Below are 27,215 nucleotides of genomic sequence, written 5' to 3' on the forward strand. Positions count from 1 at the left end.
TTCCAACAGCTGCCATGGTGAGATTTGAAACCAGGAGCAATTAGCCTTGGCTTTTGGAAAGCTAGCCTAGTGACATTACCACCACACCAATCTTTTCCCCAATAGTTGGATCAGGGTCCTGTTTAGCTATAGGCTTGGTGATGGATAATTAGTATACAACAGTATAAAGAAAGATTAATTTAACAATATATTGGTGAAAGAAAGAAAAATAATATTGTCTTACACTGATTTTAAGGGCCAGAATTTTACCAGTTCACTAGAGCAATGGTAAAATTGCGGCAAAGATGCTGGGACCAATGTCTTTACATCATAATTGGATATTACCAAAGGCTGATGGGCTGGCAGAAGGAGATCCTATTTGTATTCTTTTATCATGCTGCAGTGAGACTGAAAGGTAATTGCGTCTGTTGAACAGGCAATTTTACCAGGTTTACCTAGTTTTACAATGGGCATAAGGGAAGCTTCAAAGCCTCACCAGCTATAACAAGACAAAGACTTAGTGGAAGCATTGTATTAACTGCAATCAACAGCCATTGCAATAAGTAGCATTGTTTGGTAGGGAGGGTGGCATAGAATAGAAAGTGACAACTGAAACAGGGATAAAGATGAACTTGCTTAACACAATGGAAGCATGACTGCCCTTTCAGACTTGGCACTTGTATGAGGAGTAAGAGGCTTAGAAACTGAGTACTGCTCTCTGCAATAACTCTCATTCTCTCAGGCTTTGAGACCACCAGTGACGAGGTGAATCAAAGAAGTAGAGAGCTGCAGGAAACAAGGCAGCAGCAGCCAGAGGAGCACCATAATCCAGAACCTAGAAAGGTTCCTGTGGAACAGAAGGAATCAGAAAACCAGCCTCTGGAACGCAGAGGACAATATCTCTGCAATGCCCAGAAAAGATCTATAGCCAAAAATGTCATAAAAGCACTGTTACCGAAGACTGAGTCTTTCAGGGAGGTGGTCACTGAGTGTGTGTCATGATAGGGGAGGAATTGATCCGGAGGTGAAGTGAGGGGGATCCAATGCTTATTGAGTTCACATGTGCCTTGATGCTGATGTCCTTTGCCTCAGGATCATTCCAAGGACCTTCTGGGGATATCTATGGCATCTCCCAGTCTGCAGCTCATCACTGCATCAAGATGGTCACCAATATTATGTTCAACAGGTCCGCTCAATATGTGCATTTTTGACCAATCCAGAGATTCAGGTCAACGGTGTTGTAGTATTAAGGGCTATCTATCATTGTGTTCTTCCAGTTGCAGGATATCATTGACTGTCCCCATGTGGCCACCATGCTCCAAATAATCAGGCAGCAATCTTCATTCATGGGAAGGACATCTATTCATTCAACAAATGCAACTAACTAAATAAAAGCAAATTACACATAAAAATGAGTTCTCAGGTTACTGAGACATCCAATGCATGACCTACAGTCCCTGTCACATGTGGGACAGACAGTGGTTGGAGGAGTGGGTGGGTGGGGTGGTCAGGTTGGTACTCTTTTCTTTTGCAGTTGATGCTTAATTTTAGTCTGCTCTTGGTGTTGAAACTCGAGATGCTAAGCTCCTTCCTGGATGCTTATCCTCCACTCTGGGTGGCGTTGGCCCAGGGATTCCCAGGTGATGGTGGGATATGGCATTTTTTCAAGGATGCTCTGAGTATGTTCTTGACGTATTTCCTCTGCCTTCTGGGGCTCGCTTGCTGTGTCAAAGCTCCGAATAGAGCACTTGTTTTGCAAGTCTTGTGACAGGCATGCAGATGATGTGGCCTGCCCAGCAAAGCTAATCAAGCATGGTACATGCTTCTATGCCAGGGATGTTGGCCTGAGAGACAACAATGACATTGCCAATGGATTTGCAGGTTCTCGAGGAGGCAGCTCTGTGGTAGTCCTCCAAGGTTTTGAGGTGTCTATTGAACATAGTCCATGTCTCTGAGCCATGTAGGAGATTGGGAGTCATTATTACTCTGTAGGTCATGAGCTTGGTGCTGAATCTGAGCTCCTGGTCTTCAAACACTCTTTTCATCAGGTGACCAATGGCTGCATTGGTACACTGAAGGCAGCATTAAATCTCATTGTGGATGTCTGTCCTTGTTGATGGTAAGTTCCGAAGGTATGGAAAGTAGTTCACATTGTCTAAGTCTCACCATTTATTTTATAATTGGCGTCAGAGCTATTTGGTGAGGAGGGGTTGATAGAGGACATTTGTCTTACGGATACTTAATGTAAGGCCCATGTTCTCGTATACCTCAGTAAAAATGTTGACAATGGCTTGGAGCTCGGTCTCCAAGTGTGCACAGGTACAAGCTTCATCTGCATAATGTAATTCAATGGCAGAAGATGGACAATCTCTGGCCTGCAGGTGGCAGAGGTTGAACAGATTCCCGTTTGTTCTGTGGTTTAGCTCCACTGATGGTGAGTTGGAGTATTGCAGCAAGGAAGGTCAAGAAAAACATTGGTGCAATGATACAGCCTTGCTTGACCCTAGTCTGAAAGTGGATTGGGTCTGTCGTGGATCTGGAAGTCAGGGTCAGAGCTTTTATGTATCAGGGAGCAGAGAGAGGATGGTGACAAATGTTTGTGGAATGGAGCTGAAATGGAGGAGGATTCTCCATAATCCCTCACTGTTGACAGGGCATGTGTGAGGTCAAAATGGCTATGTACAAGGATTGATGCTTTTCCTGCATTTTTCTTGTAGTTGTCCCATGGTGAAGATCATGTCCATTGTCCTCCATAGTGGGCAGAATCGGCATTGTACTTCTGTAGGGAGTTCTTCAACCACAGGAAGAAATTAACTCTTGCAATGACCATCCTTTTGGCTGACAGTGGGGAAATTTCTTTGTGATTATTATAGTTGGACTTGTCATCTTTCTTGAAGATAATCACAATTGTGGGATCCCTGAGATCTCCTCACATGTTTTCCTTCCAGATAAGGGAAATTAAGTTGCTTAATAAAGTCAATAATGCTTCACCAACATGTTTTACTGTTTTTAGGATGAGGGGGGATCTTATAGAGACGTATAAGATAATGAAGGGGATGGATAGGGTAGAGGTAGAGAGATTCTTCCCGCTTAGAAAGGATAGCAGGACTAGAGGACACAGCCTCAAGATAAGCAGGGGGGGGGGAGCAGTTTAGATTGGAGTTGAGGATGAACTACTTCACTCAAAGGGTGGTGAATCTCTGGAATTCTCTGCCCATTGAAGTGGTGGAGGCTACTTCGCTAAATATATTTAAGTCACGGGTAGATAGGTTTTTGATAGACAGGGGACTTAAGGGTTATGGGGAGAAAGTGGGACTTATCCACTTCAGATCAGCCATGATCTTATTGAATGGCGGGGCAGGCTCGAAGGGCTAGATGGCCTGCTCCTGCTCCTATTTCTTATGTTCTTACAAGTTCAAGGTAAGGGCGAAACATTCAATGGAGACGTGTGGGGCAAGTTTTTTATACAGAGGGTGGTGGTGGCCTGGAATGCACTGCCAAGTGAGATGGTTGAGACAGATATGTTAGTGACATTTAAGACTTATCTGAATAGACACAAATGACAGATGGGAAATAGAGGGGATACAGGCACTTGGTATAGATAGAACAACATGATCGGTGCAGGCTTGGAGGGCCAAAGGGCCTGATCTTCTGCTGTATTGTTCTTTGTTCTTATTTCCAAAATTAGTCCCAGTTCTCGGTTCCCTTGCCTTGAGTACCCTTTCACTTCACATACTTCTTCAGTTCATCCTAACAGGTCTCTGCCTCAACTATTCCCTGTTGGTCCAACAATTATTTTCAATATTAATATTAGATATTTCCCCAACTCGCCATTCCATTCTGCATCTGTTTATTCCATCCATATTTCTCCTGTAGCATGAATCTGAATTTCTCTAATATGGTGGTACAGTGGTTAGCATTGCTGCTTCACAGTGCCAGGGACACGAGTTTGATTCTGGCCTTCGGTGTCTGTCTATGTGGAGTCTGCACATTCTCCCCATTTCCGCGTGAGTTTCCTCTGGGTGCTCCACTTTCTTCCTACAGTCTAAAGATGTGCTGTTAGGTGGATTAGCCATAGTGCAAGGTTATGGGGATAGGACAGAGGAGAAGGCATGGGTGAGATGCTCTTTTGGAGAGTCGGTGTAGACTCCATGGGCTGAATGGCTCCTTTGTGCACTTTAGGGATCCTATGGTTCTATCCTATGGTTCTAAGACTGCAAAAACTCTTTTGAAATACATCTGCTTCACTGCCTTTAATTTACTAACTAGTCACTTTTGCCAAAAACTCCAATAATTGTTACTGTTCGTTGACTTCAACTGATCCATGTTGATTGCCCTTAATCAATTTGTGCCTTTTGTCTTGGATTATGAGAACAGATTTTCATCTTTTTTTCAGGAATGGGGTAGCAGTCAGGGAAAATACAGAGTTTGAATCCCACCCCCCAACTCTCTCCCCGTACCTATTGATTAAGTGTCATTTCAATCTTGTTTCAGGTGGGTCCCTCAGTATTAGAATGTTATGATGTACAAAAGGCCCTGATAACATTTTCAGTTACTTATGGGTGCGGCATGTAAAATTTACTTTTAATTTTTGGTACTTCTCTTAAAACAGCCTATCCAGGCTCTGCTGAAACAATGGTAAGCCAAAGATTTCATATAATTTCTGTGGTGTCAGCATTTCTGACCTCACTCTGATCCTGCTCTTCTCCCCGCTTAGCAGGCTATAACCACCTGCCACAAAGATCAGTGTTGACACATCAACTATTAACAATCTATACTCATGACTTAGGCAGAGAGATAGACAGAGTAATATATTCAAGTTTGCTAATAGAGTCCCAGGTAGATTCTATATTTTTTATCTTTTAAGAATTATTTTTATTGGTTTTCAAAAAGAGATAAGGAGCAGACAAAGAAAGTACAATGCAAGACAATGATGCAGCTCCTCTGTGCAAAACATAGAAAAAGAAATGCCCATTTTAACCAAACAGTCAACAGTAATTAACTATTTAAAGAAAGAGACTGCCATCAAGATAAAATTTCTCAGTAGACCCTTTTATGGTCTATTTAATCTTCCCCAAATAAAGAAAAAACATTAAGCCTTCTAACTAGAATGAAGCAGCGGGTGGCTTGGGGGGACCTTCAAGCTAATAACGATGATAGCCTGCAGGCTATCAATGAAGTGATTGCAATGAAATTTGCCTTTATCTTAATGAAACTAGCCAATTCAGGTGGAACTCCAGATATGGCTATCAAAGGATAAGGCTGCAAGTCTAAGTCTAGAACTTTGAAGAGAATGTCAAAGGAGGATGACCAAAAATAGCCAGTTTCAAACGCGATCATGTCGTTATTGTCTACAGAGGCAAGAAAACCCCTGTCACAATTGTTGTTTGTGTTGGAAAAGAAAAGACTCGCTAATTCTGGCCTTGATGAATTCTTGATGAATTCAGAATTGAGTGAATTCTGTGCATAACTTTAAACTGAATTAAGCTGAACCAAGCACAGGGAAATGTGGATTTGACCCTTATGAGGGCTTCCTCCCACCAGTTGTTCACAAAATCAAGCCCAAGTTCAGTCTCTCAGTCATTTCTTATCTTGTAAAGAGGAGAGGGTCCAGAAGATATCATGAGACCATACAACCTTCTCCACAAGTTGGAGCCAGCTCAAAACCTCTTCCAATAGTGTGTTTAGAGGTAGTTGAGGAAAAGATATGTAAGTAAAGTGTACAAGATTATGGGCTTGAAAATAAGAGTAAAGGCTAGATTGAGGCAAGTTAAATTTGGTTGCAAGATTGCTGAAGCTGACAAAAGTCTCATCTACAAGGAGATCAGTAAAATGTTCATGTTTTCTCTCCCTCCATAAAGGAAACTCCAAGTCATGCTTGGAAGGCAAAAATAAATAATTTGTACAGAAAGGGCTGAACAGGGAAGGAGAGTTAGTTTAAAATGTTGATGAAATTGCTTCCATATTTTAAATCACAATGGGCTTTGATGTGCATTTAGAAGGAGAGAAGGATAGTGGGGCACAAAGTAAAGCAGAAACAGAGGATGAAAAGCAGGAATGGTACTTCCAGTTTATATTAGGATCATGACACCATATTAAAACTTTTCGAATATCAACTGCCCAATAATAGTGCAGTAGGCTAGGTTACTATTGGTCCACCATCCCATTTCACTCTCTAAATTATAGTTCTACGGGCTCTAGGAGTCCTGCCTTCCCAAACAAATTTTTACTATTATGTATGTTGGGGCATAGCCCTTTAAGGATCATGTGATCCTGGGTGTGGGGGGTATCTGCCCAGGGACTGTCGTGGGAGGGCAGTTGTAGCTGGAGTGTGGAGCGAGTAAGACTGACAATCAATACCTGTGTTCCCCGACATACGTCTATGGAGTCACTTCTTGGGGATATACCACAACAGTAAAGAATTTAACACTGACAATGAAGATTGGAGTGACTGGCAATTCATAGGGTGAAGGATCAGGACTTTCAATGTGGACTGTCGGCCATGATCCACAGTGTGTAGAGAAAAACAAAAGCCCTCAGAGGGTGAGCACGATCATGGGGTAATGGGGTAAGCAGTGGGTTGAATGGACTTGGGCGCCATCAATAGTTGCAAGGTTGTGTCTTCACAGTCGTCATTGGAATTAGTTATCATGGGGTAATTGGAGGGCACCCAGCCATCAGGCAACTGGGATTACTGAACCTCAGGGGAAAGGGAGAGAAGAAGCAAGGCAGCAAGAAGCTTTGGGCCTAAGTTCAAGGCCACCAACAAGAAGAAAAAATGGCAGGAAAATTTGGCTCAATAGGCACATTCAATGAAGAAGATGAGTGGTGGACAGTCTACATTGAACAGTTTAGTACATTTGTGACATGAATTGGGTGGTGAAGGATCTCATTGTGCCAGTCTTAGCACAGTTAGAAGTAAGACATTCGGTGTTCTGAGGAATTTACCGCAGCTGGAGAAACTGACTGAGAAGTCTTTCCTGGAGTTGTGTGCTGTATTGGAGGAGCATTTCACACAAGAATCACTGTTGATCAGGGAGCATTTCTAATTTTACAAGTGAGACTAGTTGGAGGGTGAAACCATTAGCAAATTTGAGCCTACCCTCAAAAACCTCATGGAGCTTTGCGAACCTGGGGCTTTCTTTCAGGACATGCTAGGGGCTGTCTTGTTGTATGGCCTCCAACAGGAAGCAATTCAGAGAAGACTACTTGCAGAGACGCAGCTGGAGTTTAAGAAAACTTTATAAATTGCAATCTTAATGGAATGGGTCACCAGGGAGGCAGCGCAATTAAGTGTTAGTGCAAGGATACAGAAGCTGGCAGAAGTGCCGAAGAGTCAGTCGCGGCCTGAGGAATGCTGCCATTATTGGTCACACAAAGCTCAGTTGCTGGACGAGGGGAGATCAGTGCTGTAAATGTTGGGAAATGGGCCACATTGCCTGAAACAGCAGAGCACCAGTACCTCAGGAAAGTGCAAAGTCAAGCGATCAGGGTCAAAATCATGGAAAAAGTGGCGAATGGCCAGCATAGATGAAGACAAGGAGTCCGTGGGGTCTGTGGAGGAAACAGCATCTGAGAAGACATAGTTTAAACTAAACATTTTGTCTGTGTGAGGTGAAGCAGACAGGTTCTGGCTGATGCCCAAAAGTGAAAGGAAAACTAGTAAAGATGGAGGCGGCTGTTGATCCCCGAGTCAATGTATAAGGAAAAGTTGACTCATCTATCCCTGAAGCCAGTGAACATCACTCTGAGACCATACGTGGAACAGCTGGTCCCTCATAAAGGTTATGTCTTGGCCAAGGTCCAGCTGAGGGGCCAGTATATGCATTTACCTTTGTATGTCATTAAGGATGGCTACCCTATGTTGTTCAAACCTGAATGATATTTTGGAGAAATACAAGAATGTATTCAGTAGAACACTTGATGAGATGAAGAATAGCCGGAAGTTTGCCGAGAGAGCATGAAAGCACATCCAGTGCCGTACGTGATCAGACCCAAGGTGGAGTCTGAACCTGAGCATTTAGCAGGTTTGGGGGTATTGGAACCAGTGGCCATGAGTGAGTAGGCTGCACCCATAGTTCCCATCATGAAGACAAATGGCTCAGTGAGGGTACATAAGGATTTTAAAGTCACAGTGAACCCTGGCCTATGTGCAGATCAGTATCTGTTGCCCTTTATTGAAGGACTGCTTAGTGGCCTTGCTGGTGGTCGGAAATTTACCAAAATGGATCTCTCCCAAGCTTATCTGCAGGTGAGCTGAAGATTTACAGCCACCATTAACCATCTTCACCCAAAAAGAGTTGTTCTGTCAAAAATGACTGCCTTTTGTGATCATGTCACCCCTGACCTTATTTGATTTGATTTATTATTGTCGCATGTATTAACATACAGTGAAAAGTATTGTTTCCTGCGTGCTATACAAACAAAACATACTGTACAGCATTAGTTTGATAGAGCATTCGCTGAAGACCTCAATGACTGTTCAGTAGATGAGTCTAGCAATCTCCTCCATCTGTTTATCTTACTGCTGTGTCATTGTTTTTTTACTTTTGTGGATCTAATAATAGGGCCTGATCGATTACTTGAGAATAAAACCTTAATGATTGCTGCCTAGGAAATCATATTCACATGTTTGTCTCTTTGCTGGTAGTCATAAAAAGACTGTATACTTGTGGAGTGAGAGCTTTGCAGTAGCAGTCCAGGTCACATTGGTGCTATCAATGCCACTGGACTTTGGGCAATGCTGCCATGTTAAACATATATAGCATTTTCTCACATAATTGTTGATTATCTGTGGAGAAAATGAAGTTGTTCACAGTTCATAATTGATTGGCTGATATTGATGCATCCTCTGTGACAGCTTGGAATGGGAATATGAAGTTCATCACTTTGATAATCACTAACAGAGGTATTTATTGTCATGTTTGGCTGTATTTCAGTATAGTACCTGCAGATTTTACCTGTTACACTCTGTCACTGTATTTGTAGTGAATTAGTCTATGCATACACTTGTTCCATTGCATAAATACAGGTAAGTGTAACTTTTCTTGTATCTATGATTTTGAGAAAAACAATGAGTAGGCACATTGTGGTGAAAACTCATTCTTTTCAGGCACTTAATAGACTGAAAACAGCAGAAAAGTGCTTTGAAAAAGAAATATATTGGACTGTTTCTTTAACTACCATGCCATCAAAGACACAAGCAATTAAGCCTGGACACAGGCGGCACAGTAGCACAGTGGTTAGCACTGCTGCTTCACAGCTCCAGGGACCTGGGTTTGATTCCTGGCTTGGGTCACTGTCTGTGTGGAGTTTGCACATTCTCCTCGTGTCTGCATGGGTTTCCTCTGGGTGCTCCGGTTTCCTCCCACAGTCTAAAGATGTGCGGGTTAGGTTGATTGGCCATGCTAAGAAATTGCCCCTTAGTGTCCAGGGATGCGTAGGTTAGAGGGATTAGTGGGTATAATATGTAGGGATGTGGGGGTAGGGCCTGGGTGGGATTGTGTTTGGTGCAGACTCGATGGGCCGAAGGGCCTCCTTCTGCACTGTATGATTCTATGACACCCAATTTGTATGGAAAAAGTGATACAAGTCCAGCATAAAGAGGTTTTCCACCCCTGACCCCATGGCACATTTTATCGCAGTGTAGGAAGCCTGCCATTGGCCAGTGGTGTGATCCTTCAGTCACGCTGTGAGTGGGACTTCCCATTGTTCGCATCCTCTGTTGCTCTGTTGAACCCAGGGTGGGGCTGTGGAGGGTGGTTTGGTGTGGTGGGGTTACTGTCAATAGGACCAGAAGGTTTTGCTGGAGGGAACAGCCAGAAAATCAAACCCAGGATTTGGTGTGAATGTCTATATGACATCATTTCCTCCCCATTTATACTGAAATGAGTTCACCCACTTGGGGCTCTTCCTGTACACCAAGTGGCTTATCAGCAAACCACTGTTAGTGATTTTCCATTTGGATAGTAAAAAATAGATAACAAACATACAATATTTTGATACACCATCTGCTGTGTACAAACCTTTGCAGCTTGGCACTTGAAAAATGTGGCCCACAAGAAGATATCTGCAGAAAATGCAGATGTACGGGATTGAGGGTAATCTAGGAAATTGGATCAGGAATTGGCTAGCAGATAGGAGACAGAGGGTGGTGGTTGATGGTAAATATTCGTCATTATTCTTCGTCAGTTACGAGTGGTGTGCCTCAGGGATCTGTTTTGGGGCCACTGTTGTTTGTAATTTTTATAAATGATCTGGATGAGGGTATAGTTGGGTGGATTAGTAAATTTGCTGATGACACCAAAGTCGGAGGTGTGGTAGATTGTGAGGAAGGGTGTCATAGTTTGCAGGGAGACTTAGACAGGTTGCAGAGCTGGGCCGAGAGGTGGCGGATAGAGTTGAATGCAGAGAAGTGTGAGGTAATTCACTTTGGTAGGAATAACAGATGTGTCGAGTATAGGGCTAATGGGAGGACTCTGAATAGTGTGGATGAACAGAGGGATCTAGGTGTATGTGTACATAGATCCCTGAAAGTTGGGAATCAAGTAGATAAGGTTGTTAAGAAGGCATACGGTGTCTTGGCGTTTATTGGTAGGGGGATTGAATTTAGGAGTTGCAGCATCATGTTGCAACCGTACACAACTCTGGTGCGGCCGCACTTGGAATATTGTGTGCAGTTCTGGTCCCCACATTATAGGAAGGATGTGGAGGCTTTGGAGAGGGTGCAGAGGAGGTTTACCAGGATGTTGCCTGGTATGGAGGGGAGGTCCTATGAGGAGAGACTGAGGGATTTGGGGTTGTTTTTGCTAGAAAGAAGGCGGCTAAGAGGGGATCTTATTGAAACATATAAGATGATTAGAGGTTTAGATAGGGTGGATAGTGATAGCCTTTTTCCTCAGATGGAGAAAGCTAGCACAAGGGGGCATGGCTTTAAATTAAGGGGGGGTAGTTATAGGACGGATGTCAGGGGTAGGTTCTTTACCCAGAGGGTGGTGAGGGATTGGAATGCCCTGCCTGCTGCAGTTGTAAATGCACCTAGTTTGGGGGCATTTAAGAGATCCATGGATAGGTTTATGGATGAAAAGGGATTGGTTTAGGTTAGAGGGTCATTGGCTTTTTAATTGGTCGGCGCAACATCGTGGGCCGAAGGGCCTGTTCTGCGCTGTAATGTTCTATGTTCTATATGTTCTATGTATTAATCATGTCACTTCATTACATCCTGACTCTGCACATTTCGAAATGTAACTAAACAAGAAATCAGTGCTATGGTATATCTTGGGGGAGACCATTAACTCTTAAAAATAAATTGGAACTCCTAGTTACTATTTGAAAGAATTATGCCACAATATTTTGTATTTTAAACAAAATCCTTTACAGTACAAGAACTAAGCAAGTTCGACTAGCTTAGCACTATATTTCATAAAACATTATTCTTTGAGACTTTAAGAACTTCATGTTCATGACCATTTTTTGATCTGGGCAAATTACATGAATAATTTACATTTCTAACAAAGACAACGTAATTATCATCAGACTTGGGACTGGGGGGGTGGGGGTGGCGGGGGGAGGCGACGGGGAGGGATTTCCCCCCCAAAAAAACTAAGTGCCCAATGGGAGGTAAAATGGGAGATTTTCTCACTCATTTTTTTGGGCGTACTTATTTGAATGAATTTGTGGCACTCCATGCTCCACACTTAACGCTCCACACTTTATGCTCCATTGGGGGGTTCACACCAATAAGGTTGGGGGGGGGCTCATCCTGTCCAAGAAGCTGGCGTTGGTGTGCTGAATGGGCCAGTGCACATGCACCGATTTCCCCACTGTCAGATCAACACATGCTCACTGGCCCCCACATCATTGGCCTCCCATTTGCTGGCCTCCTGATATCATTCCCAACACTGCCCCCACCCTTCCCCCTACCCTCCCCAGCCAGTCCCGATTGCCTCCACCTTTCTCACTGATCCCTAATGCAGAGTGGCAGTAAGTTTCTCCCCCACCCGCACCAATCAATCCTATCCCCAGAAGGTTCCGCCCCCTCAAACCCTACCCTTCCTGGTGCTCGGCTGGCAATGCCAGGGAGATGGTGGGAAGTGCCAAAGTGCTAGACTGGCACTGCCCAAGGGGCAGACCCCTACCCCTAATCTTCTACCCCCAGTCAAACCCTCAATGGCCTCTGCCTCCACTGGAGAGGTGTTCATGCCTGGTCCCCATTGCTGGGACCAGCATTAATCCCCATTGTTGGGAACCCCACCAGGCTAGGGGAGTGGGGCAGAAGCATTAGCAAGCCCAGATGATATCACCCCGGGCTCACTAATGAGGTGGAAATTCAGATTTCCATATTGTAATCAGCCTCTCGCAAGGCTGATTATGTTGTTAAAAAAAAGTGACTAGCCCAGATGGGATAACCAGATGAGCGCACAGATCCTGTGTGGATTAGCTGATGGGAGTATTCGCAGACATCATCAACCTCTCTTCACAATAATCTGAGGTCACTATCTGCTTTAAGAAGATAACCATCACCCAAGAGAAACTAAGTAGTGAGCCCCAATGACTGTTGCCCGATGGCTCTGACATCCATCATTATGAAGTGCTTTGAAAGGCTAGTTATGGCCCAAATCAATTCCAGCCTCCTGGATTTGCCTGGATCCACTACAGATTGCCTACCGCCACAACAGGTCCACAGCAGACGCCATCTCTTTGACCCTGGAACACTTAAATAATAAAGATACCTATGTCAGATCCCTTTTTATTGACTACAACTCAGCCTTCAACACAATTATTCCCCTGAACTCATCTCCAAACTCTGTGGCCTGGGCCCTGGCTCCTCCCTCTGTGACTGGATCCTGTGCTTCCTAACTCACAGACCACAATCAGTAAGGATAGACAACAACACTCCCATGATCATCCTCAACATCGGTGTCCCACAAGGCTGTGTTCTCAGCCCCCTACTATACTCCTTATAAACCCATGACCGTGTGGCCAAATTCCCCTCCAATTCGATTTCCAAGTTTGCTGACAACACTATCACAGTGGGACAGATCTCAAACAATGACAAGAGAGTACAAGAATGAGATAGAGAATCTGGTGAACTAATGTGGCGACAATAATCTCTCCCTCAATGTCAACAAAACAAAGGAGATTGTCATTGACTTCAGGAAGCATAGAGGAGAACGTACCCTTGTCTACACCAACAGGGGTGAAGTAGAAAGGGCCAAGAGCTTCAGGTTTTTAGGTGACCAGGTCACCAACAATCTGTCCTGGTCCCCCATGCAGACACTACAGTTAAGGAAGCCCATCAATGCCTCTACTTTCTCAGAAGACCAAGGAAACTTGGCATGTCAGCTATGACTCTCACTGACTTTTACAGATACACCATAGAAAGCATTCTTTCTGATTGTATCATAGCTTGGTACGACTCCTGCTTTGCCCAAGACCACAAGGAACTACAAAAGATCGTGATTGTAGCCCAATCCATCATGCAAATCAGCCTTCCATCCATTGACTCTGTCTATGCTTCCCGCTGCCTCAGCAAAGCAGCCAGCATAATTAAGGACACCACACACCCCAGACATTCTCTCTTCCACCTTTTTCCTTGGGAAAAAGATACAAAAGTCTGACATCACATACTAACAGCTTCTTCCTGTTGTTGTCAAACTTTGGAATGGATCTACCGTGCATTAAGTTAATCTTTCTCTACACTGTGACTGTAACACTACAGTCTGCACTCTCATTTCCTCCTATATGAACGCTATGCTTTATCTGTATAACTTGTGAGAAATAATACTTTTCACTGTATGCTAATACATATGACAAGAATAAATCAAATCAAATCAAAATGGCCTGGGAAAGTTGTGATTGGCTGGAAGCCCATTGCGATTCCCACTACAGGACCCTCACTGACATTTCCTGGCCTGCTGCACGACTCAAACAGCACAGTGGGCCAGGAAAATCGTGCCCATTGTCTTTACCTTCCAGCTAAATGGACACATTTTTTTCATGGCCATCACCCTTCTAACTCTGATTTTGCAAGAACACGTGGAAATACCTCCGATGTGTAAGTGACTTTGGTGATCTAGCAATTCCCGAATTCCAGAATTTCATTTATCGTACATTCGCAAATTTAAATTTCAAAGCAGGTGAATTACAAAATTAAACATCTTTGTAACACATTTCCGCAGGGAAAATAAAAACTCATCAGTCTCAGATGTGCTATACATTTTAAAAAAACTATCTTGTCATGTATTGTCCCCAGGTCGATCCATCTTGACAAGGCGGTTTTATTGATCCCATAGCTAGGAATGAGGATACAATTTTTTCTTCTTGTCATGTCCATTTGTCTATTAATAAGAGGGAAATCCTCATTGTCACCACATGAAGTAGTGACACAATGGTTAGATCATTTGTTTCAGAATTCACCTTTCGAACTTCACTATTCTCCATACTTATAGTTTCTTCATTGTTTAAATGTGAAAAGAATCTCCCTGTTAATTCCATACTTAAATAATTTTCCAGACTCAAGTGTTTTGGATTTTCTTTTTGAGATAATGGTTGGAATCTTACAACCTCATTGCGTCCGTTTTGCAATGGGAAAAAGTCATAAAGCTGAGTGTGATACTACCAGCGGCAATAGTGCACGTTTCGCACCCATTCCCATTTTACTATCCAAAAAAAATCAGTGTGATTGGGGTCCTGTCCAAAACGGGCAAAACATTAATTTGCAATTTTTTTTGCATTCACCACAATGTAATTAGCGAGCTTCACTCCCCATAGTCCCACTTCAACTGCCCTAACAACCTTGTTCACTGCAGCTGGAATCAGTCAAGCATAAAAGTCAGTTTCAGGTGCAGAAGCAGTGAGGGTGAGTGAGGAGGTAAGTCTCTGCTTTCAAACTGCTTGGTGCTGCTCAGTCAGGCGGTGGGGGGGGGGGGGGGCGTGGTTGGTGGTTGTTTCATGGTGACGATATTGTGTTTCAGGCTGAGGGGGTGTCTGCAAGTCTGTGTGGGGGTGGGGGGCTGTTGTTGCTCACGGGGTCCAACTTCAGACTCTCAGCACAGATCTGGGGCTGAGAGCTGACCTCGGGTCTTAGTGCTGAATTCTGGGTTTGGTGCTGGCAGCAGCATTTTATTTATTAAGTAGGCTTGCATCAACACTGCAATGAAATTGCTTTGAAAATCCCCTAGTTGCCAGACTCCAGCACCTGTTTGGGTACACTGAGGGAGAATTTAGTATGGCCAATGCTAAAGCAGCACATCTATTAGACTTGGAGCAACCGGAGGAAGCCCACGCAGACACAGAGAGAACATGCAAACTCCACACAGGCAGTGACCCATGCCGGGAATTGAACCCGGGTCCCTGGCACTGTGAGGCAGCAGTGCTAACCACTGTGCCACCATGCCACCTTGCTGGTGGGGGATGAACTGGAAACTCTCTGAACAGGTAGCATGCAGCTTTAAGACTTGTCAGGCAGCACTGTCTGGGGCCACAAATGCATAGGCTCTGGGTGTGTGCTTGTGAGTGGGGTTGGGGCAAGGGGTTGCCATTCTGGGGGGGCTATGGAGGGGATATGGGGAGTGTGTGTTGCTGGGCTAGGTGCAAGAAGAGTTCTTTAACCTCTCCATCTCTCTCTCCCCTTCCCTAATCCCCATCCCTCCCCACCAATTGACAAGATGGTTTTTGCAGTGCAACCTATTGATCTTGCTGTTCTTTTGGTGGCTGCTGGCACTGAGGAGGAGGAGCAGAAGGATAAATTGCGGGCAGAGGAGTCCCAGACCTTACCACTTGCAGGAGCAGAACGACACGCCCTGATGGGGGGGGGTGCAGGAGAAGGTGGGAGCGGAGACCCTGGCAGCTCCGCACGCGAGTATCCTTTGAGCAACTGTTGGACATCACATGCCACCGCCGGTTCCGGCTTCAAAAGAAGACAGTACGACACCCGTGCTATTTGTTGCAGAACCTGGCACCTCAGGGCACAGGGGGCACTTGGTCCTTCTAGACCACTAGTGGAAAACTTTGTGGCATTCCCCAATCATCCTTCCACAAGTGTGTGAAGGAGGTTATGGATGTCCTGTATGCCTGGGCTGGCCAGTATATTAAATTTGACCTGGACCAGGCCCAGCAGGAAGACCGGGCTAAAGGTTTGCAGCCATCGTGGGGATGCCAAATATTCAGGGGGTTATAGGCTGCACCAATGTCACCCTCAAGGCCCCTGGTGAAAAATCCAGGAACATTCTTGAACAGAAAGGGCTTCCATTCAATAAACGTGCAGTTGGTGTGTGACCAGCAGCTGAACATCTCCACTAGACGCCCTGACAACACAAGTGACAGTTTTATATTGAGGAGCTCCAATGTCCCAGAGGTTTTTGAGGAGGAGCCCAAGATGCAGGGGTGGCTCACGGGGTACATTGGCTGATGATGCCTGTGCAGAGACCTGAGACTGAGGTGGAGACCCCTATATAACGAGGCCCATATTGCCATCTGTTCAACAGTGTAGCCAGTGAATAATTCAGCACATTGATTTTCACGGTAGCAGTGCACTGAGAGGTCTCCCCCACTGATATCAATGTGTAAAGTCCCATCAGCAACTGTTGGGGTAAATACATTCCTCTTGAAGGCTAATCAGAGACAAATTAGTTACAGGTGTGGGGTGAAATAACATTTATTAATGCCAATACAAGTGCCTTCAAAATAAGTGATAATATATGCAAACATGTGAGTAAGGCTATAAAATGTCTAAATATTCTATTTAACTCATGTTGGCCTTCACCTGTGCCATCTTAGTGCCACTACAACTTCTTAACTTTACATGGCTTACCACTATGTTCCGGAGTCTCCCCAGGGTATACATCGGAGGTGGAGGTGGCCAGCTGCCTATCATGCCCCATGGCCTATGATACCTTTGACGATCATCCTCTGGAGGCCTTGGACCTTGAGGGCCCTGGCTGGCTTCCAGATGTCAGGGATATATCCATGCCACCCTCTTCATCCTGCTGCCCCTGAGAGACCCCAGTGTCAGGAAGAGGGGAGTCATGAGGTGTAGCCACAGCCACAGTCTTCAGGGTGGAAGGCCTGGCATTGGCTCGAGCCCTTTCTCCTCTTTGAGTTTCCTGTGGGCTCCTGGGTTACTTCAGGGGACAGCAGGGCTTCTACAGTGAGCTCCAGAAGCTCCAGTGTCACATGGCCCTGCCAGTCCTGGAGGACCACCTGCATTCTTACCATGGTGGCTGAGACCTTGGCAATGGCCCTCTGAGTTGGGGGCCACCTGCCAATGGCATAAGTAAGTGCCTTCTGAGACTGGGCCACACTCTGCAGGCCCTCAGCCATGATCCTCTGTGACTGAGCCATGTCCTCTAGGGCTGCAGTCATAGCCCGCTCTGCCTCAGCACTGTCCTGCTAGGTTTCCTGCAAGCTCTCGAGCCTCTCAGCCATGGGCCACAGAATCTCGATAAGCCCTCAGCTGTGGCCTGCTGTGATTGGGCTGTGGGACTCTGTGACTCGGCCATCACTTGGAGCCTGCCGTTCGTGGTGATGATTTCCTGTCGTAGGCTTTCCACTGCAGACGCCTCCCTTGCAGTGTTGGCCTGGGAACCACGCAAGACCGGCAATAGCTGGTCCACTTGAGAGAGTTGGGACTCCTCCCAACAGCCTTGCAGTTAGTCCAGTATTGCTGTCAGCCCCTCCTGCATTCCCTGGCTCTATTGCTGTATCTCCAGCAGCTGAGGGAGAAGTGATCGCAGAGGCCCAGCATGGAGCCTGGGACCAGCTGAATCCTTGCTTCTGGCAGGCCAGAGGCCTTGGATATTCCCTCCTCCACCCGGTGTACATCAGCAGATGTGTTGTGTGCACCAGAGAGTGACCCAGATGCCTTGCCACTAACTTGACCCCCAAGTGAGAGTCTCTGGGATGGTGAACTGCGATGTGGAAACTGGTGCCGGCCTTGGAAGTGCCATCATCAGCTTCCTCTGAGGAGTATTCTGAGCTGTCAGAGGCAGGGTGGGTAGGAATAGTAGGGAGGGCCATGATGCCAGATGGCTCGGCATGTCGGGATCCCTCCTGCAACACAGGACACAAGGTTAAGTGCAAGGGAGGGAGAGGAATCTGGGCTGCATGTACAGATTCCAACAAGCGAAGGATTGGCAGACGCTCACTTATATGCCCCAACCCGACCATGTTGTTATTGATGGTCCGCGTTCCTTCCTCTTCTGCAAGCTCTAATGCCCACTCTTCGAAGGAGATGAGGATCTGGATCTCAGGTTCACCACTCTTTGTCTTTGCTCTCCCCCAGCAGTTATGAGCATTTTTCTCCTGTGGGGACAGAAGAAGCCAGGTAAAATCTGATGGCATGACTCCTGCAGAGTATCAGGGGGTGGTCCTCAGAGGGCAAGGGTTGTGACACTCTTGGAGGGGGAGGAGGGAGATGCTTGGGGGTCAGGGGCTGGAAGCATGCAGGGTGCTGGGAGTGGGGGATCTGGGGGGCATTTAGAACATAGAACATAGAATACTACAGCGCAGAACAGGCCCTTCGGCCCACAATGTTGCGCCGACCAGTTAAAAAACAATGACCCTCTAACCTAAACCAATCCCTTTTCATCCATAAATCTATCCACGGATCTCTTAAACACCCCCAAACTAGGAGCATTTACAACTGCAGCAGGCAAGGCATTCCAATCCCTCACCACCCTCTGGGTAAAGAACCTACCCCTGACATCCGTCCTATAACTACCCCCCCCTTAATTTAAAGCCATGCCCCCTTGTGCTAGCTTTCTCCATCCGAGGAAAAAGGCTATCACTGTCCACCCTATCTAAACCTCTAATCATCTTATATGTTTCAATAAGATCCCCTCTTAGCCGCCTTCTTTCTAGCGAAAACAACCCCAAATCCCTCAGTCTCTCCTCATAGGACCTCCCCTCCATACCAGGCAACATCCTGGTAAACCTCCTCTGCACCCTCTCCAAAGCCTCCACATCCTTCCTATAATGTGGGGACCAGAACTGCACACAGTACTCCAAGTGCGGCCGCACCAGAGTTGTGTACAGTTGCAACATGACGCTGCGGCTCCTAAATTCAATCCCCCTACCAATAAACGCCAAGACACTGTATGCCTTCTTAACAACCTTATCTACTTGATTCCCAACTTTCAGGGATCTATGTACACATACACCTAGATCCCTCTGTTCATCCACACTATTCAGAGTCCTCCCGTTAGCCCTATACTCGACACATCTGTTATTCCTACCAAAGTGAATTACCTCACACTTCTCCGCATTAAACTCCATCCGCCACCTCTCGGCCCAGCTCTGCAACCTGTCCAAGTCTCCCTGTAGACTAAGGCACCCTTCCTCACAATCTACCACACCTTCGACTTTGGTGTCATCAGCAAATTTACTAATCCACCCAGCTATACCCTCATCCAGATCATTTAAGAGGAAGATGCTAGATGAGGTTAAACTCTCACCCTTGCTGCCCAGGTTAGGTCATTCAGTTTCTTTCGCCACTGCTTCCTGGTCCTCTTGACCAGTGCCCTGGAACTCACACATGCTGTCACTTCCCCCCAGACTGCATTTCCATTCTTTTGCCCGGTGCAGCATCCTGTTGGAGGGAAGAGGGTATCCCACCTTGCCTCCGTTGCCTCCAGCAAACTTAGCAGATCACCATCTAAAAACTGGGGGGCTGTATTCCTGAAGGCCATCTCTTTCTGCGCTGCCTGCTTGTCTCTCCATCCTTGGGGTTTTTAATGGAGCTTTCCCTTGTTGGAGCAGATGAGCTGCAGGCAGTTTGGGTGAATCACATGTCCATTACAGCATTCCAGCGAGTTTAATGCAGTTTGTCTTGTTACCATGGTGGGGAAGCCAAGTCAGCACTTGTAAGTGTGCTGATAGAGTGGCGGGGTGGGGAAGGCATTTGTGCCACTGTGATGAATGGGGGTAGGGGAGAGGGTCATGTTAATCAGCAATCAGGGCCAGCAGGGTGATGAGGTGCAAGGGGGTCGGGGGGAGAGAGGGATGACATAAGGGAGTCAGTGATGTTTGGGAAGGTCCCCCATGGCCATGGAAGGAGAGGAAGGCTGTATATGGCCCCGGGGTGGGGGTGGGGGAGATTCTGTCATGGGCAGTTTGTGGTTGAGATCAGAGTTGCAGACTGTCTGGTGAATTAAGCATCACCCACTGCCTCTGGTGGTTCTAAGTGTATAGCCCATATTTTCAACAACTGAGTGTATAAGATAGGGAGAAAAAACTCACCCAAAAAACGGGTCAGGAACTCTCCTGTTTTCATGCTTCTGGACACTTCAGAAAAATCTCATAAAATTACGCCCAATAATTTCATAATGACTCCTTTTTGTGCAAACAATGGTTTCCCTCATTGGTCAAAAGCTTTGTTAACCTCTTTAAGAATATTATTTTAAATGCCACCTATGTTTGATCAGAAATATTTGATATTCCTGTTTGCTCTTTGAATATCTATAATCCTTTAATTTTTCATGATTCTACCCTGACTGAGTAGTAGAATTCCTGCTGTGCAGAAGGAGGCCATTCCGTCCATTGAGTCTGCACCAACCCTCCGAAAGAGCATCTTACCTATCCCCGTAACCCCATTTACCCTGCTAATCCCCCTAATTTACACATCTTGGGACATGAAGGGGCACTTTAGCATGGTCAATTCCATCTAACTTGCATATCTTTGGACTGTGGGAGGAAACGGGAGCATCCGGAAGAAATCGACACAGACTTGAGAAGGATGTGCAAACTCCACACAATCACCCGAGGCTGGAATTGAACCCGGGTCCCTGGAGTTGTGCTAACCACTGTGCCACCCTTGTTTAATACATTTCAAGCATGGACCTCCCTCCTCATCACCAGCCTCTTCCCGGCACCCTAATGCCTCACGAACCACCCACCACCAACCCTCCCAGGCCTTCCCCATTTTCCCTGCCCTGAAACCCCAAAAATTACCTTTCAGCCCAGTCACAGGCCTTGGGCTCCATCATGTTCAAGAAGATCTACTCTGTCCACTACGGTTTCTGTCACTACAAGTACTAGAGAGCTGTCAGCCAATCAGATTGGCTAGCAGCTCTATAAGCTAGGACCTTCTCCCATGTGATGGGCAGATGTCCCTCCTGCAGTCAATTGATGTGCACTGGAGCATGAAATGGTTGCAGGGCAGGCAGAGTCAGTGGGAATGTGTTTCCTCCTGACTCTTTATATGGTGGGATGGGAAAACCTACCTGAAATATCCTGGCCCATGATAACATATTAGTCAATTTGATTCATTCCTATCCTCCACTCTATTGACTCCCTTCTCCTTCTCTAATTAGAAATCTACTCATGCCAAACGATTTATCTCTCCAGCCTCTGTGTGGGCTTGCAAACAGTGATGTGCTGCCACATAATTGTTTAGTTCATTATATCTTACCTATCAGCTTTATTAGAGATGTTACAGTCCTCTATGTCTTCTGATTCCTACTGAAATCCTACTTTTCAATTCCTCCATTACAGCAGATTTTCTAAATTCTGTTCCAGTATCAACAGTCAAAAACCGTTTCTATTTCCCCATCAAATTCTACAAATATTTGATTCCGTCTTTTCCTCAGATTCTGAAATTTTAATCTGTAAGCTACTGGAATCAGATCATTTTGACTTAACACTGCAGTCTTAACAGTTTCATGACCTGAAGACTGTTCATCCAAGAGGCTTGAATTTACATCCAATGCTTTGCCTACTAAAGAAACTTTATTAACAAATACTCCATGTCTCTTATGTCCAAACTTGTTTAGTAGCAATTTGCTGCAGGGAAAAAAATCTTTCAATCCCTTCCCCATAAAATATGGGAAAAGGGTGAGTATTCCCAGTTAAATAAAAACCTGGAGAGGAATTCAAATTACATTTCAAGCATGGACAGATTGGGTAAAATCTGCCAGATATTTTCATCCATGTAAAAAGAAATTTGAACTCCCAGTTATTAACTCAAAGAACTATCCCATAAGGTTTCATGTTTTAAACAAAATGTATTACTGGACAAGAATTAAACCAAACAATTACTATTAACTTAATATTATATTTCTAAACCCTAATTCCTTATGCCCAAAATCTCTGTTGATTCCTCCATTATCCACATCAGAGCGAACATACCCTCAGCAAGCTCTGCTGGAATTGGGCATCCAGCATTTGCTGCCTGATGGATAACTGCAGAGGTTCGTCATCTGCAGCTTCCTTGTCAACAATATTCTTTTGAGTGTCAGGATCTTGGGAAATCGTAGTCCTGATAGCTGCTCTGATGATCTTGCTGTGCTATAAGTTTGATGGGCATGTGCAACCCCCCTGAGGTAACAGTATCAGAGGCTGTATAAGGTGCAGAGTGGTGATGTGCACCCTCAGTGGATCACTCTTCACCTTCAATTTGCTCCTCTTCACCTTCCAAGTGTGCCTGCCATCATACACTACCCAGTCTCAGTCTTGGTTGCTGAGCAGAGAGTCTTGTGGCTGTAAGAGTCATTCACATACAGCAACAGTTGCACAGTTATTGAGGAGAGGAAGCCCCATCTTTGCACTGAGGACATGCTCCATCACGTATGCTGCTATCATTACTCAAAATGGGATGCATTGAGACCAAATTTTGGATTTCAAATCTAGGTATCCTTAAGACACCGTGGGCAAGTATAAAATTATATTCCAACACAATATGTAACTTCATTGCCTGGCATATTCTTTACTCCTCATTACTATTAAGGCAGATGATTGATCCTGATTCAATGGGGAGAGTAGAAGATCAGCAGTAAAGGGAACACCTGAACATGAGAAGCCAACCGAGGACAAGGTGCATGCTATGAAGTGAAAGCAACATATTAAGTGATCCCACATATAATGGATGAGGACAAAGTCCTGCTGCATCCAGTCATGAATCATCTTGGTAATTCAACAGTTATCGGTTAATAGGAGAAGGCGGATTGTTGAACAGATGACATGGAAATTGGCACTGTTGCTGATGGTGAGGAGGATAGTCTTAGGCTACAGGCTGATATTGATCAGCTGGTAAATTGGGAAGAAAAATAGCAGATGGAATTTAGTCTTGAAAAAAGGGGAGGGATGCACTTTGAGAGGTCTAAAAAGAGGATATGTACAATGAATGGCAGATTCCTTGTAAATCCATAAATCCCTCAAGGTGGCAGCACAGGTATATTGTGAGATGAAGAAAGCAAACAAAATGCTTGCCTTCATTAGCTGGGGCATAGAATGTTAAAACTTTATAAAACATTGGTTAGGTCACAGATGGAATATTTTGTGCAGTTCTGGCCACCACACTTTTGGAAGGATGCGATTGCACTGGAAAGGGTGCAGAGGAGATTCGTCAGGACGTGCTGGGATGGAAAGTTTCAACCATGAAGAGAAACTGGATAGACTGGATATGTTTACCCTAAAGCAGAGGAGGCTGAGGGAAGATCTGATAGAGGTATACAAAATTATGAGAGGCATAGATAGGGTAGATCGTAAGAATCTTTTCCCCATGGCAGAGGTGTCTAAAACAGGAGGGCGTAGGTTTAAAGTGATGAGTAAGTGGTTTAGAGGGGATCTGATAAAACATCTTTTCACCCAGGGGGGTGGTGGAAATATGGAACATGCTGTCTGAGAAAGTGGTGTAGGCAGCTACTCTCACGTCTAAGAAACATCTGGATGAGCACTTAAATCGCTAAGGCATAGCAATCTATGGACCGAGTGCTGGTAAATAGGATGAGTATAAATTGGTATTTGATGGTCGGTGTAGGTATGGTGGGTCAAACGGCCAGTTTCTGTGCTTATCTCCACCCTCCATCATGGTGGAGCCCAGTACAAGTGCAAAAACATTGCTGATTTGTTCACCATATTTAGTCAGCAATCCAAGTGAATGACTTGTCTTGGTCTCCTTCTGAAATCCAAAACATAATTTCATGAGTGTGCCATCAAGGAGTCCCGGTGAAATGGAAGTTGATGGAGGTCAGGGGGAAAGCTCTTCAGCCATACCTAACACAAAGGAAGATATCGGTGCTTATTGTAAATAAATGATCTCAGCCCCAGGACACCATTTGGTTCCAGTCGCAATTACTCAGATAATAAAGCAGCACATGTCTCCTTGCAACAAAACCTGGACAACACGCAGGCTTGGATTGACGTTTGCATTATACGAGTGCCCGTCTTCTTGACATTCAATCATATAAGCACAGCTGAATTCTCCACACCTCCCCATTAACCGTAGGGCTATCACTGACCAGAAAATTAATTGCACCAGCCATATGAATACAGTGGTTATAGTAGCAACCCAGAAACAGGTATTCTGTGGCAAGTGATTCACCTCCTGAATCCCTATGTACAAGATACAATTCAGGAGTATGTTGGATATGCTACACTTGGCTGGATGAATTTAGTTCCAAAAGCACCCAAAAGGTCAACATCATCCAGGACAAAGAAATTTACTTCACTGGCTCTTCAGCCACCATCATTCATTCCAGCACACCATGATTGTAGTGTGTAACATCTAAACAATGCACTTTGGCAACTTGCTTGCTCTTCCAAAGCCCAAGATCACTACGTCCTTGAAGGCTCAGAGTAACAGGCACATGGGAACTCCATCAGCTGCAAACTTCCCTCCAAATCATACACCAATTGGAGCTGGAAGTATGATTCAAAATCTTGGGACGCTATAGATGGGCTCAAGCATCTCATAAATGCATTTTGGCACCAAGGAAATTAGTGTTGGATATTTCACGATGGTCTTGCCACTGATACCTTGATCACTTCACAGAATAAATTTTCAAAAATGCTGCTGAGAAGCTGGTTATCAAATTTGCTGAATTCAGATCCGGTGTGTAAATAACAAACTGGATATATTGTTCCAATAGTATAAAAGTAATGCCAGGAAATATCCATTTTTAGTTAAGACTAAATTTGTGTAGGAAATTAGATATAGATGCCATACTAATTTAACATAAATGTGATGTAACCTCTTAAGATTATAGCATAACCAGCCAAATGGAGTTTTGGAATGTTAGAGTAGATATTACAATTTATCTTAATTAAATATGTAACTTACATATTTAATAGAGCAGCAGTTTTGTTAGCATTCTATAGTTAAGCGTTCTTTACTATAGTTACTACTGGGACTTGATGGTTTGAGTTATAAGGAGAGGCTGGACAGACTGCGACTTTTTTCTCTGGACCGTAGAAGGCTGAGGGGTGATTTTATAGTGGTCTATAAAATAATGAGGGGTAGAGATCAGCCAGATAATCAAAATATTTCCCCAAAGGTAGGGGAGTCTAAAACTAGAGGGCATAGATTTAAGATGAGAGGGGAGAGATACAAAGGGGCATTTTTTTCACACAGAGGGTGGTGAGTGTCTGGAACAAGCTGCCAGAAGTAATAGTAGAAGCGGGTACAATTTTACCTTTTAAAAAGCATTTAGACAATTACGTAGATAATATGGGTATAGAGAGATGTGGGCCAAATGCGGGGAATTGGGAATAGCTTAGGGATTAAAAAAAAAGGGCAGCATGGACAAGCTGGGCCAAAGGGCCTGTTTCCATGCTGTAAACCTCTATGACTTAAGCAGATTGTCTGAAGTTTGTGTCAAAGTTATTTCTTTTAATTTCATTTTGACAATTGGAAAAAGAAGCAATGGTGACATTCGGAAAATCTTTTTATGCAGTGAATGGTTAACGTCTGCATGTCACTGCCTGAGAGTGTGGCAGGACAGATTCAATAATGACATTCATAAGCAAATTGGATCATTACCTGAAAAGGAAAAAAAATGCAGGTTACAGGAAAAAGTTGGGAAGTGTACCTGGCAAAATGCTCCCACGGGAGCCAGCATTGACAAAATGGGCAGAATAGCCTCCTACTGCATTATAACCATTTTATAATTTTACCCTCTCTGCTCATGTTCTTTGCCTACATTCAAACAGTAAAATTTGAAAATTATTATGCATGAAAGATTTAACTTTTTTTTAGAATAGTTTCATTACTGGAAAAAGGGACAAATGCTTGAACTTCAACACATTTTGTATTTTTCAGAACCAGGTATGGAGCAATGCCATTTCTTCCTTCTCAAACAAAGGGATACAGTGGTGCAATTGAAATGAGGTCAGCCAAAAGCATGGCGACATCACCAAAACAATTTGATAAAAACTCATATGTTTAACAAAAGCATCACATTAAGAGAAAGCTGGAAATGTAATGCTTATTTAATCAACTCCAGTTCACAGGAAGATTTCCTTTCACTCATATAATAACCTAATAACATTTGCTGTTCACCATGGCTGCAAAAATTGCAGAATACAGGCTTTGTAAAATATGCTAACTCATTTTCCCTTATGAAAAGTTTCATCCTTGTTCAGTTATTTCCATGTGAGAAGCTTACATTATTTTGGACATTTTTGAAAAATGTAAAATGTGCATTTGTTATTTTCACATAAAATTACATTTATCAACAAGGTTAACTTGGCAATCTCTATAACTAGATTGCTTTATTCTTGGGAATGAGAGGAGAATAAATCATTTACCACTAAATAACAAAATCTCATTTTGAACTCGTTGAATTTAACTAACAGATTTTTCAAGACAGCCTAACAGTGCCAAAGATGCCTGGACTAAAATCCTTTAGAACTTTCATAATCTTTAATAATTCATATTTTTGGACAAAAAATAAAATTAATATGAATGCTACCATGAGAAAAAGAATTGAATGGTGAGAGGCAGCATCTTTCCCCAATCTTCTGCACTGTAAATTTTCTGTAGGGGAAGTTTTACAGTGGGAAATTGGGACCAATGCCATCCCGTGAATGTGTAAAGTCCTACATGATGACACTATGTTGCTTCGCCAACATCATCATACCAGTCTCCAATAAAATAGAGGCTAAATGAGTGCTGAAATTGGCAATACAGAGGCTCCTGAGGAGGAGGCAGAGAGAAACTGGCCAAAGGCATGTGTGCTCTGTGGTCAGAAAGTTGTGGAACCTGTGGCTGAATGAGGGCCAGGCTGTCAGAGGTAGGCAAAGGCACCATACGCCCAAAAGAATATATTGGTAAAGGATGTCAGAGCACTTGTGCCTGAAAAGGCTCCCTCTCTGCAGGGAGACAATCGCATCAACATATGACAGGCATCATAGAATCATAGAACCATAGAATCACTACAGTGCAAAAGGAAGCCATTTGGCCCATCGAGCCTGCATGGGCAACAATTCCACCCAGGACCTATCCCTTTAACCCCATGTAT

The 27,215-nt window shown here is 44.4% G+C and overlaps 1 protein-coding gene across 4 annotated transcripts in view; it reads left to right on the forward strand.

Annotated features, from left to right (window-relative positions):
- Nucleotides 1-26,517, forward strand: part of LOC145349558 (claudin-10-like) — a 69,882-nt gene extending 43,365 nt beyond the window's left edge. For 2 of the 4 annotated variants that reach the window (XM_080198152.1, XM_080198154.1), the window contains one exon: nucleotides 26,015-26,517. In XM_080198152.1, coding sequence (XP_080054278.1) covers nucleotides 26,015-26,141 — 127 coding nt within the window. In that variant the 3' untranslated portion in view covers nucleotides 26,142-26,517. Of the gene's footprint in view, nucleotides 1-721; nucleotides 1,345-26,014 lie in introns of those variants that run through there. The other 2 variants (XR_013888087.1, XR_013888088.1) reach the window with 2 other exon arrangements.
- The last annotated feature ends 698 nt before the right edge of the window (nucleotides 26,518-27,215 follow it).

The sequence above is a fragment of the Carcharhinus amblyrhynchos genome, chromosome 10 (assembly GCF_965287045.1).
Source record: "Carcharhinus amblyrhynchos chromosome 10, sCarAmb.v2.hapA, whole genome shotgun sequence".
NCBI classification, from domain to species: Eukaryota; Metazoa; Chordata; class Chondrichthyes; order Carcharhiniformes; family Carcharhinidae; genus Carcharhinus; species Carcharhinus amblyrhynchos.